Here is a 12,392-nt window from a genome sequence, read left to right on the forward strand (position 1 = left end):
AAATTATGAAATCAAATCTTTAATAAAAAAAATTAATCAGTCCAGTTTTATAAGGAGTAAATAAAAGGTATTCGCATTGGTTGAACCATACTTCATGTTATCCTAAAATTAAAGAAAGGAGAAAATAAAGAAAAAACGTTAACTTCTAATGCCCTTCACAAATACAAAAGATTCTTTACAAGATTCCGATCGTTCAGTTTATGTGACAGCTGTATGCTAAAGTGGCATATATCCGTATATATGCGGTTCTGACAAATGAGTAGCTTCTTGTGGAGAAAAGGACGTGTGGAATATTTCCGATCGATTTGTACACTCGCGACCACGCAAAACTTACCACTATACATTCTTAAATTTTTTTCGGACTTTTTCGTTCGTTCGGGATTTTCTTCAATTTTATTTTATTTTTATTTCAATACAGCAAAAAGCACAGTTATAAAGTGTTGTCAAATATGCACAACACTTGAAAATTTTGCATGGCCACGAGTGTATAGAATTCATAGGATTTCTGACGTTTCCATCTGTGTATAATTTCGTGGCAAACTAATACACCCTCTTCAGGGTACAAAAAGTTTTTAAGCTATTTAGTTTCCAAATTCTTTCTATATTTCTCGAAAGTACAAAAGTATTGTTACAAATCATATTCGTGAATACCGTTACTACTTGTAGGAATGCCTCTACTACTTTTTATACGCCACTCAATGTTAAAGTACTTGGGAATTACACATGCAGCTAAAAGTATGCTACGCATTTGCTTTACATGCTTGTCACAAGTGCATGTGCTTAGATTCCTAACACACATTCGCACTTATGTCCAAATACTTACACTGTTACTTATGAGTTAAACTTCGGCAATAGTGAATTAGAAGGGAAATTTAATTTAATGATTCTTTATAAGATTTTTTTTTTCATTAATTTAACTCTTGGTTAAGGGTAAATTTTAGCTTTAACGCAGTAAAATTCAAGCTAGAAATCAAGAATTATATGATTGAGAAATAATATATGTATGTAGAATTAAAGCGTAGGACGCTTTGAAGTAATTGTTATAGTGAAATCTCGAGAATAGTCACCTACAGATTTTTTTGTATTTTTGTAAGTTCTATAAAATATTTCAAATCCTATTTAATATTTGTAAAACTTTATTTTGAAATCATTAAGGTAACAGTTATTTACAAATATAGAACATAATGTTCTAAAAAGCAGTAATAACTGTTACTGAATACATAGAAATTCTTTAAATATATGAACAATTAAAAAATTCAAAATTTTTATATAAACGCACATACATACATACATATATCTCATATGTACTTAAACGTATATATTTTTATGCTTATATATTTGCATATATCTATGCCCTTTTATTTATTCAAATAACACATCTTAAGTTTATTTTCGTATACAACACATATTCCCGTTGCACGACACCTACTATAGGTAACTAGTGTAATAATAATTTCGATTCTATTATCGGTTCTCAAGTCCCCTTACATTGCACCAATTGCGCGTAGTTGCAGTTGCCTGTTGTTAAATCGAATTGCAAGCCTTGCGGACAATTAAATGTGTAGCTGACACCGCGCTGGCAATAGTAGAACTTGCCACAATCGTGCGTATCACGCAAATAACCTTCAACCTCGCTGCCACACTCGCTATTGCCACGCGGATCCGGCACTATCGGCTGTTGTTGCTGCTGCTGTTGTCCGCCCACAGCGGACGACGCCACAACACCAGCCGCCGCAGGTCGTTGTATGGTTTCTGCCACCGAATTCAGCACTGCTTGCGTTAGACCCGTTGCGGTGTGACCATCGAAGAGTATACGATTGATAGTTTGCAGGAGCGGATATTTCTCGCCACCACAAGTGCCACGGAAATCGTCAGATTCCAATGACCACAACATCACGCCGGCCAAATCGTTATCCCTCACATATTGCGCTTTCAGGCCAATGCTGCGCGGATTCTCAAAGCCCACCCACTGTTGTCCCATATATGCGTACGGTGTCATTTGCGCCTCATCCCACTCCTCCTTCCAAGGTTGGGTTTGCATGAGTTCGCAGAGCTCGTTGTAGCCTATTGAGCCCGGTTCGATGGAGTATTGGCCGGCAAGGCCACGTCCCAAATGTGGTGCACCGACAGTGTGTTGCTCCGCATCGGAGAGCGTGAAGGAGCGTCCGTAGAATGGTACACCAACCACTAGTTTCTCGCGTGGCGCACCTGAAACAAAGTCGTTTTTCACTTAAAGGACTTTTAATGGCTATTGAATACAAACCTTCGCTTAGCCAATATTTCATTATGGCATCCAAGTTCAGTTGCTTATTCTTCTCGGTAATATCGTTGGGTCCTGCAAAGAGCGGCGCATTATTGCCAGTGACCGGATCCCATGGACCATGCAAATCGTATGCCATCACATTGATAAGATCTAAGTACTTTGAGATCTCCGTTATATTATACGACTTCGAAGCAGATGCGGCTGAGGAGCCTACAGCGGCAGTGAGCAAATATTCATAGGGGGCCAAGCTGTAAATTATTTAAAGAAGATTACAATCACTCAATATTCCCACAATAATTTTCAATAAAAACTCAGCGCCCACTCACCCCTCTTTCAGTTCGCGCAGCAGCGTTATAAAGTTAGTCTTATCATCGTAGTTCAAATTGTGTCGCTGATTCGGATATTCCCAATCCAAATCGACACCATCGAAACTATGTCGTTGTACAAAATGCACCACCGATCGCACAAATCGCTTACGCCGTTCTGGATCATTCGCCACGATCGAGAAATTCGCCGAACCCTCATTCCAACCTCCGATCGCCGCCAATGTTTTCAGCGTGGGATTTTGTAGCTTGAGTGCATTGAATTTACGTATATTGCCACGTCCGCCGTTGTCCTCCAAATCCAAATACGGATCGATAATGCGCAAATCCCCACTCTCCTCAATCCCAAAGAAAGCATACATAAGATGTGTACACAAGAAGGGATCAATGGTATTCACGTCGAATTTGCCACTTGATTGCCGATATGTGGCCCAAGTGCCGTGATAACAGACGACATTCTCTGTGGGGAAAGATAGGCGCGAAAAACGGTATGCATATAGCGTTGAAGTGCAAAAAAAAAGATAGCAGAAGTAAAAAAAAAATTATCATTTTTTCATATCGCTTTGTTAGTGTTATGTTTAATTGAATTCGGTTGCAAGCATAATCAATAAATTAGTAAACATGAATGGTTCTAGTTGAAGAGAGCTTCACCTACTTAAAAACCGCATTATTTGCATTTCATATTAATTTTTGTATTTATTCCATTTTATTAACTTTAATCGGTTTCTTTAAATTTTGAAATCATGCCCCTTCATATTTATTACATTTTTTTTGGTACTCTTAATGGGTTCTTTTTTAGTTTCATGAATATTCTAGTCTAGAAATTTTAAAATTTCTCACATATTTGGACAAATTTGATATTAAAAAATGTCTCTCTAAAAGATTTTTCAAAATTCAAAAAAGTTATAGCCGCTTTAGTGTCGTCCGACTTGGCCGGTTTAGTTTTACTTAAAATATTAAGCTCGTTTTTCTCAAAACTGACTTTTTCAAAACATTACCCACGATTTCTAAAGTTATACTAGACCGATTTACCTCCGCAAATTTCAGTTTAAAAAATGTAAAAAAAATATAAAAAATAATAAAAAAGAGTTCAAAAAATGATTTTTTTCAGGCAGCCGCCATTTCCTACAATTTTTTTTCCAACTTCTCCGTTGTTTCAGACATTGCGATATTATTCTAGATTTAAACTTTTCTTCTTGATTGGAGATTGCTTGGAATATACGCACTTATTTCCACGATTTTTTGAGACCCCTTACGTCAACAGTTGCTAGTTTTTAAAGTTTTAACTTTTTTGTTTTTTTATTTTTTCCTGTAATCTTGCAAATTAATAAATAGTCAATAAAAAATGGATAGTAACAATATGAATTACCCTCTTTTTACGACATTTCAAAAATTACCTGAAACTCATGCCTCTAGTCTAGAATTCCGCCTTAAGAAATTAATTTTCCGCTGGCGTTATATTTTATATCAATTAACAAAGTCTGAAAACATCTTCCTGGCAAGTCGTAATTTTTAAATTTTTTTAATAAATCCCTAAAAGCGCAAAAATATTGAATAAAATATTTTCAGTAGTGACTAGTTAGAATCAGAGACTAATTTTCCCCGAAGTAAATATTATAGACTAAATAAACACTAAATTTTCAAAAGTAACTAGTCCTCCATTTTCTCTTTAAGCACAGGAAGAAGTTATTTAAAACGTAATTTGAATTAAAGAGGGTTTAGAAAACCCAAAAAACGTATTGGACTGTTAAGTAAGTTTTTTGTTTGTCGATTCACTAGTGAAGTGAAGTCCTTTATGTTTATGTTGCCGTATACTGAATTTTTTTGATCAAAATTATAATTTTAAAATTTTTGAGTCAAATGGTATTAAGACTTAGCAGTTTAAATGCACTTGTATGTTGTTGAAGGACCAAAAAACTTATTTATCCACTTAAATAACACTAAAATTGCATTTTCTTTTCAACTCAACTCTTAACTCACTTCGAATTTGCGCTTTTGCGCATCCACTCTGTTGCAACAGCACACCCAGTGCAACCAGCACAATTACTTTTAAGAACATTTCACAATTGTTTGCACTGTCACACTTTCACTTTGCTCAAGTTGTTTATTGCTTGACAGTTCTTCGATCATTACTAAGCGTAAAATCGCGGCGCTCTGATAATTTATAGTCGATCGATATTTGCGAAAGGCAGACTTCTTTATTTACAAAATAAAATCCCCACTTGAGTTCAATAATTCCTATTTACCGTTTGGCAAAAAAACACAAAACAAAATTTCAATGACAACAGAATGCCACAATGAAAGCTAAATATTGGCAAACCTTTTCCGTTAACTGATAAGAGCATTGATGCATTGATAAAAGAGATGTCACTGAGATAAATATACCGTAATAACATCATACACTTGCAAACTTTGGTATGATGCATATATGCTTGATAACTTTTGCTTTCTACAGGGTCTCATGGCTACTCTTGGGTATTATATATAGGAATATGTTTAACAAAGAAAATGGTTTTTCTTGAGAAAATAAATTTTATAGCAATAAAAAATATACACTAGTCCTTTTTTACCATTGCACTTTGTAACTTTTATATTTATTTTAGTAGATAAGTAATACAAAATAGCATAACATCACCAATGCACTAGCTGTCACACCAAAATCAATAAAATAGTTGTTTAACACGAAACTTGCTTTAAAAGAAGTTTTTTTTTGTATTTCAGCGAGCAGAAAATGAAATAAATTTGTGAAGTTAAAATTTATAAATTTTAAAATTTTTCGAAGAAAACACTTTTTCTTTCTAAAATATAAAAATTTTTGCGATACTGAGTTCAGAATAAGGAAATAACGCAAAACAACTAAAAAGTCGTAACTGTTGTTATATCACCGTTTAAAAGTCATAAATAAATATTGAATACAAGAGAAGTACGAAGCAAAGCTTAAGGCAGGCCGGATCACACTTTTAGACCTTTACAGCCAAACTCGGCCTTACTCGGCCTTGTTATTGAACTTGAGCTAAATTCAAAATACGATCGAGGAAAGGAGATACACTAGAAATTAAACACAACGTTTTCATTTCACAGTAGAGAAAAATATACCAATGATTCTTGCTCGGTTAATAACATGTTGGTACCCAGTCATACAGCCGTCCGGAGGCATCCAGAAACACAATTTCCAATTCACCTAAACAGTCGCAGATCATTCAGCTCCTTCATAACACAAAGCTATGGTGGATAGTGCTGATGATAGACAAACCAAAAAGTTCCTACTTCTAGCCAAAAGGGGAACTTAGTAACATTCCACCTTCAGAAAATGGAAAAGTGCATTCGGCGGTATGTACAGCGTGCGTATCTATACGAATGCCCAACCTTCAGTTTGATGACGATGATTTCAAGTCTTCCAAAGTTCAAACTTAAGTGACATTGGGCATCTGGGGTGTAGAAAACGACAGTTATGACCACAATGTAGGAGCACAATGGGCCTAATGATGACCAAAGTGCGCCATTCAAACCAAATATTGAATATGATTTCATTATTTTATTATAAAAATAAACTTTTAGATTAAAAAATTAAAAAAAAAAACAAATTTCCCATTCAACATTTTTTTAAGATTTACGAGTCCACAGAGCTTTTACTGTTATAAATAAAATACTTCTAATCATATAGAGAAGGAGTAAGAAGAAACTTTTATAAGATATTCACGTACTCACTTGCATTGAAGTTAGCTGTTCGGCTTTGTTGTTGCTTTCACATGTAATTTTTAAAGAAGAGAGAAACACATGCAGTCATCGAACATGGCTGAAATTTCATTTCATTTTTTTCTGTATTCATAGTATATGTACTCGTATTCATGTATATGTCGTCAACTAAAATGCAAAATAACCTAACATCACTTTTTATAAGTTTACAGGCGAAGGAAAAACTTAAAAAAAAAACACTCACATTGAAACAAAATTTGAATTTTGGTTATAAAAAATGGGTTATATATTGGTTATATGTTGATTATATATTGGTTATATCTTACAGCGGAAACTGAAAATTTTATTTGGCAATAATATGGATTCTTTCATTTTAACTCACCTTTTAGTACAAAAATATGTATGTAATATGATGTAGTGAATCATAAGCAATAAAAAACGCATTTTCGTTTTTTTTAGGTGACGACATGTCAATAAATGTATATAGACATATACTTTCATATTTTTCTTTTAATTCAAAACTATCAGCCTCACCCAATCTTTACTTCAACTTGTGAATTATGCTTACACTTATACTAGAGCAATAAAACCATTAAGGATTTGAATTCCCTTTTTTAAACACAGTTAAAACTAATTTCCTACTAAAAGAACAGTCTCAAAACCCACGCATTATACAACTAAACTCTGCGCATTGCTCAGCTTGAATTTGACTAACTCTTAAGCGTTTCTTTCTACAAACTAACATTTCTTTATACATATAATTACACTCGTGGCCACGCAAACCTTACCATACTATACTTTCTAAAATTTTTTTTCGGACTTTTTTGTTCGTTCGGGATTTTCCTCAAAATTGTTTTTTTATGTTTTAGTAAGTATAAGTATAATAATTCTAAATTATATTACCTATTATAATTATAGTTTTTAATTTATTACGTTTAATGAGTAAAACACAAATTAGCTTTTCTGTGCTTATACAAAAGCGGCCGATTTTATTGTTTTTAAAGTGATACACCCATTAAACTTCGTGTTTCAATTAAAAAAAAATATATTAATTTCAAATATATTGTAAAGAAATTAAAATAAAAAAACTAAAAATAATTATTTTTTCATCGCATGTCAGTTTACATTTCGGGCTCATTGTGCAAAGCTCACTATCTTTCCATTGATTTATCTATAGCTGAATGTGTTTTGTTTTTAATTTTTAATATTTTTGATTAATAACATATCATTAACTTATTTCTAAATAAAAAAATTTCTATACCGCAAAAATTACCGTTATAAAATGTAGCCAAATATGCACAATACTTGAAAATTTTAAGTGGTAAGGTTTGGGTGGCCACAAGTGTATAAACAAACAATATTCCTTTTCTGAAGTATTCATTATTTGTTACTTTATTTTCTCTAATATATTACTATGTTCCCACGAATGCAAAAAAACTGCAAAGCATTTAGCATAACTCACCTCACTCAATTACCACTCACCAACCGCCAATACATCAGCTACCAACACCATGCAAGTTTCCGCCTGCGCCGTTTCGTTAAGTGAGTGGCACGAAGCGGAAATTTGCAATCGTCTGGTGTTGGAAATGCAATTCTGAAAACACCAGCCTGCGTGCGGCTGTGTAATGCTGCAAACTACAGTTTATTCTGGTGAGTCTGAAAGTGGCACGATTTTCGTGCACCTAAAAGCACACTACGGTTTTGTGCAATTTGCTTAGAGCAACTTGTTGTTGTAGGTAATAAACGTGTGAAGCATTATGCGTGTGCTTGTGTGCTTTATTGAGTTAGAAGTTGTTGGGGCTTCAATTGGCTATTTGCGTTTTACCGATTTTGCGGTAAGCGACAAACGGAAATTAAGATTTTCACTAAAAATGGCTGGATTGCAGACAGAATGGCATAAATAGAAATATAAATATCGCACGAACGCTGGTTTATAAAGAAGCTTTGTGGGTATTTGTTAGAGGTTTAAACTATTTTTTAGAATTAGATCTACAAATGAGCGAATTACATAAATATATTTTAATGTTAATTTAATGAAATAAATTATATATATCAATATTTTAGTGTTATTTTCTTATCGCTATATATCTTTACCTATTTCAAATATTTTAGAGCTTTTAAACTTTCGTTAAGCTTTCGATGTGCTTTCCATTATACTCACTATATTTGCTTTTACAACACTTCACTTATTCACTTCATTATTAAAGAAATATATTTTCTTCCCCTCTCTTCTACAGATCCACCAAATCGGAAAAAATGTACCCTTCGATGTTGAGTCGCGGCCCCGATGTCGAAATCGAGCCCTACTACTGCCTGCCTGTGGGCACAATAACCGCACAAAATGGCTCGTTGGCCGCGCAAATGGCCGCTGCAGCAGCGGCAGCAATGTCACAGGTGACTGGACAGCCAACAGCGGGTGCTGGCGGCGCTCCCGTGGCCTGGAGTCAACCGACTTCACCCACACCCATTAGTCGCGGCTTCGGTGGCACACTCTCACCGACTCATCCAGCTGGCATGACTGGTCTGGTTGGCTTGGTGGGTGCGCCGGGCAGCGCCAACGCCAATGTGGCAGGTCACCGTCTCACATATCCTAAGAAGAATGATGATGGTGAGTATTTGTGTGCTTTATGGCGTATTTAATGAAAAATAATGCTGAAGTCCTTTTATTAGTTAAAATTATATATATTTACATGTGTTTTTGTATTCACCTTTAGTGCATGGCAGCGCTGCATCATTGCTCTCCGGTGGCAGTTCGCTGTACGGTTCAGCTGAGGAGCGTCAAGCGAACGAGATACGTCGCTTGAAGCGTGAATTATTGGATGCGCGCGAACAGGTGCTGAGCTTGAGCAGTCAACTGTCAACAAATGTGAGTAGTTGCACATTATTATTAATGATAATTTAAAATAATTATTATGAGGAGCGTGTAATTATGAAATTATATGATTGAAATATTTAGGGTGTTTCGTTAGTTTCCAGATTTTTTTTTTCAATTGCCATATATAATTTTTTCAATATTATATCTCAATACTGATGCCAACTCTGCAATGTTTTTCTATATTCTTTTATGATATTCTGATAGTTGAAAGAAATAGAGAGAGTAAGAGGAAAAATAATGTGAAAACATTTAATATTGAACTTATGTGCTCACAATGCAATCGCAGTTTGTTTGTATGAAAACATTGCATACATTTAGGCTGCAGAGAAAGCGTATGTAACTAAAAATGAAGAATAATAGCAAGGCTAATAAAAATAATGTTTTGAAATGATTTTTCTACAAAAAATATTTTATTTAAGAATATTTTATTTATGCTGTTTTAGTTTGAAGATTTAATATTCACAAGCAAATATTTATCATGTAAAAAGAAAAATATTAAAAATAAATATTTATTGTTAAAAAAAATATTTAAAATAATTTGTTCTCACAACATATTTAAAGCCCTTTAAAAAATTTAAATATGAAAAAAAAACTAAGGCCGTAAAATATCTGTTTTATCACCTTATCACCAACAATGCCTGCAAATAAAAGTTCGCAGACTTTTTTAAGCTTCAAGCACACCTTTCAACGACGTAGTCATCACTGTGCTTTGCATTAAAAGCGCAAGACATATTTTTCACACTTATTTCATATCAACACCGTCTACTTGCTGTCTGTCAATGCCTACTTAAGATAACCAACTCGGAATGGAAAAAGTTTTCCGCCAGCAGAGATTGTCAACAAAAAGTCACAGTCGCAGACGCGCAGGCAACATAAAAATTACGGCCACTTTTTCATATAAAAGCCTTACTCATACAAATATCCACCTATAAATGTATGTATTCAAGATGTTTGTATTAGAGCGGGTCGATTTTTATTTTTTGTCTATAAAATCGCATAAGACAATCTTTAAGAAATCTGAATAATCGGTTGTATGGAAGATATGTGAACAAGCTCTCCGCTCAGGCTGTTTCCTACAAATAATAAATAGAATATCAAAATTCATCTACTTCTTAAATTTCATTCAGATATCTCAGACACTGACGCACAAATTGTTATAAACCCTCTAAAAAGTTTTAGACCCATAATTTCTTAGACAAATTTGTTCAAATTGATCCACAGAACATTTCTCGCATACGCGATTTTCCGCTTTTTTGTTTTCCTAAAAGTCGACCCACTCTAATATTTATGTCTGAGTCCTTGTACCAACTTTTTTGACAAGCTGCCAAAATGTGTCTGGCAAATGCGCAAAAGCACTCGCATAAAAATCAGGAAGCACGAAATGGCAGTCAAAATACAAGAGGCACATCTTAGGAATAACGCGACAGCGTTACGTTGACAAGTGGTCGCCATTTTTTCGAGCACCTACATATATTTGAATAAAAATATAAAAAATGTATGCATATCTGCTAATGGTTTCAACTTGTATAGTTAACAATGACTGCACTATCTTTTGAGATAACAAAAAATTTAAATTTTGTTATGAAAAAATTAAAATTATTTTGTGAAAAATATTTAAAAAATGTATGTGTATGCAAAATGTTATACAAAGTTAATTAATATAAACAAACGCACCGTCGGAATTGGTCGACGACTCAATACACTTCGTCAGCGCACTGCCTTACATACATATATCAATTTATTTTTTAGTTATAGCTCACTTTTAGGCGTCAGCTAAAATTTTTCCTTTGCCATTTCCTCTTTAACTTTTAACAGTTATTCCAATGCCTTTAACAATTGCATCGTAAAAAATAATTTCACTCGAACTTTGTCCGCAGTTTAGACACTTTATTTTTTAAATCTCATTAATTTTTAGTATTTCATTGATTTCTTTGTGTCAATTAAAATCACATTGTCACTGGCTTGCCATGCAAACTGCCGACAAAACATCGATTCGCAAGTGAAAGATTAAAAACTCTGTAATTTTATCGTTGAACAGACAGTCTTTTGATTGTAATTTCCCTTTTTCGCTCTCTATTTTGTCTATGTGTAAGTGTTTTAACAAACTTTAGTGACATTTTTCGTCTTTCCTTTGAACTTTTAATTTTCTGGGTGACAATTTTTCGTGATTTTCACGATTTCGCTTGCATCTACTACCCGCATATAAATATATGTACTTATATTGAATAATATTTTCTCTTAACCTTTTAATTTTCCGCATACATCATTAAAACAAATAATAAAAGCAAATACAAAAAAATGTCTGTTGTGGCTAAAAAGTAGTAGATTTTGTTGCTCACACCAATTCACTTTTTATTTGCGCGCAATGAAGCGCAAAACTCCATTCAAATGTAGTGAAGGGTAAATTAAATGAAGCTGCATGGCAACACTTTGGTTGATAGCGATAATTTTTTTAATTTTTTTTATGTAGCTTTAGTAAATTTCTTTGCGGTGAGCAGAAAATGGAAGACTTGACTGCATTTTATGCAGGAATTTTGCATGAATCGGAACAGCTATTTTTGCTGGTTAATTGAGTTCTGGAATGTCACAATTTGATAAGAAAGACATTTCCATAAAGAAATATATGAATATATATTCATAATAATATATTTTTAGTGAATATATATTTATTATTATATAATGTTTAAAGATTTTCACAAATAAAATACTAAATTTCCAAAAATCAAATTTTTGCAATAAAAACTCCAAAAAATATTTTCTTGAATTTCATGGATCACAAAACATTTTCTGTTCTAATTTTACTCTCCCCTGTTTGATTTGAAATTTTTTTGTTTTTTAGCTCCGCATGTTAACCTTTCAAGTCAAAAGAAACACTCAACTTCTGCACTCAACTTACTAAACCGTCCTTTCACCAATAACCACTCATAAAAACTGGTTTCTTCATGAAACCTTGAATGCATTTAGAAAAAAGTTTGAACCATTTGATTAAAGAAATTTGAATGCATTTCTACTCGCATTATTAAAATTATCTACCGCAGGTAGCTCTAAACTATTTAATTAAATTAAATTGTATTTCTAAGCTATTTCTTCAACTCTTAGTATTCACCATTAAATTTTCTTCTTAATATTTCTAATGATTCTGGTCACAAATACGCAGAATAAAATAAAGTTTGCCTTCACATAATTTTCTCGGTAATATTTTTTTTTTCCTCTATTTTACTCGATTTTATTGTTG

At 33.4% G+C, this 12,392-nt stretch overlaps 2 protein-coding genes across 8 annotated transcripts in view; one reads left to right on the forward strand and one right to left on the reverse strand.

The window, feature by feature from the left end:
* LOC126751973 (protein sickie) overlaps positions 1-12,392 on the forward strand; it is a 474,537-nt gene that overhangs the window by 367,896 nt on the left and 94,249 nt on the right. For all 7 annotated transcript variants that reach the window (XM_050462474.1, XM_050462475.1, XM_050462479.1 and 4 more), the window contains 2 exons: positions 8,520-8,890; positions 8,997-9,148. In XM_050462474.1, coding sequence (XP_050318431.1) covers positions 8,520-8,890; positions 8,997-9,148 — 523 coding nt within the window. The remainder of the gene's footprint in view (positions 1-8,519; positions 8,891-8,996; positions 9,149-12,392) is intronic.
* LOC126751979 (chitinase-3-like protein 1) lies at positions 1,280-4,705 on the reverse strand. Its single transcript, XM_050462493.1, has 4 exons — positions 4,567-4,705; positions 2,590-3,046; positions 2,264-2,511; positions 1,280-2,208 (listed from the first exon to the last, which is right to left on the reverse strand). The coding sequence occupies exons 1-4, from the start codon at positions 4,643-4,645 to the stop codon at positions 1,475-1,477; spliced, it is 1,518 nt and encodes a 505-aa protein (XP_050318450.1). The 5' UTR covers positions 4,646-4,705; the 3' UTR covers positions 1,280-1,474.

The sequence above is a fragment of the Bactrocera neohumeralis genome, chromosome 3 (genome assembly GCF_024586455.1).
Source record: "Bactrocera neohumeralis isolate Rockhampton chromosome 3, APGP_CSIRO_Bneo_wtdbg2-racon-allhic-juicebox.fasta_v2, whole genome shotgun sequence".
Lineage (NCBI taxonomy): Eukaryota > Metazoa > Arthropoda > Insecta > Diptera > Tephritidae > Bactrocera > Bactrocera neohumeralis.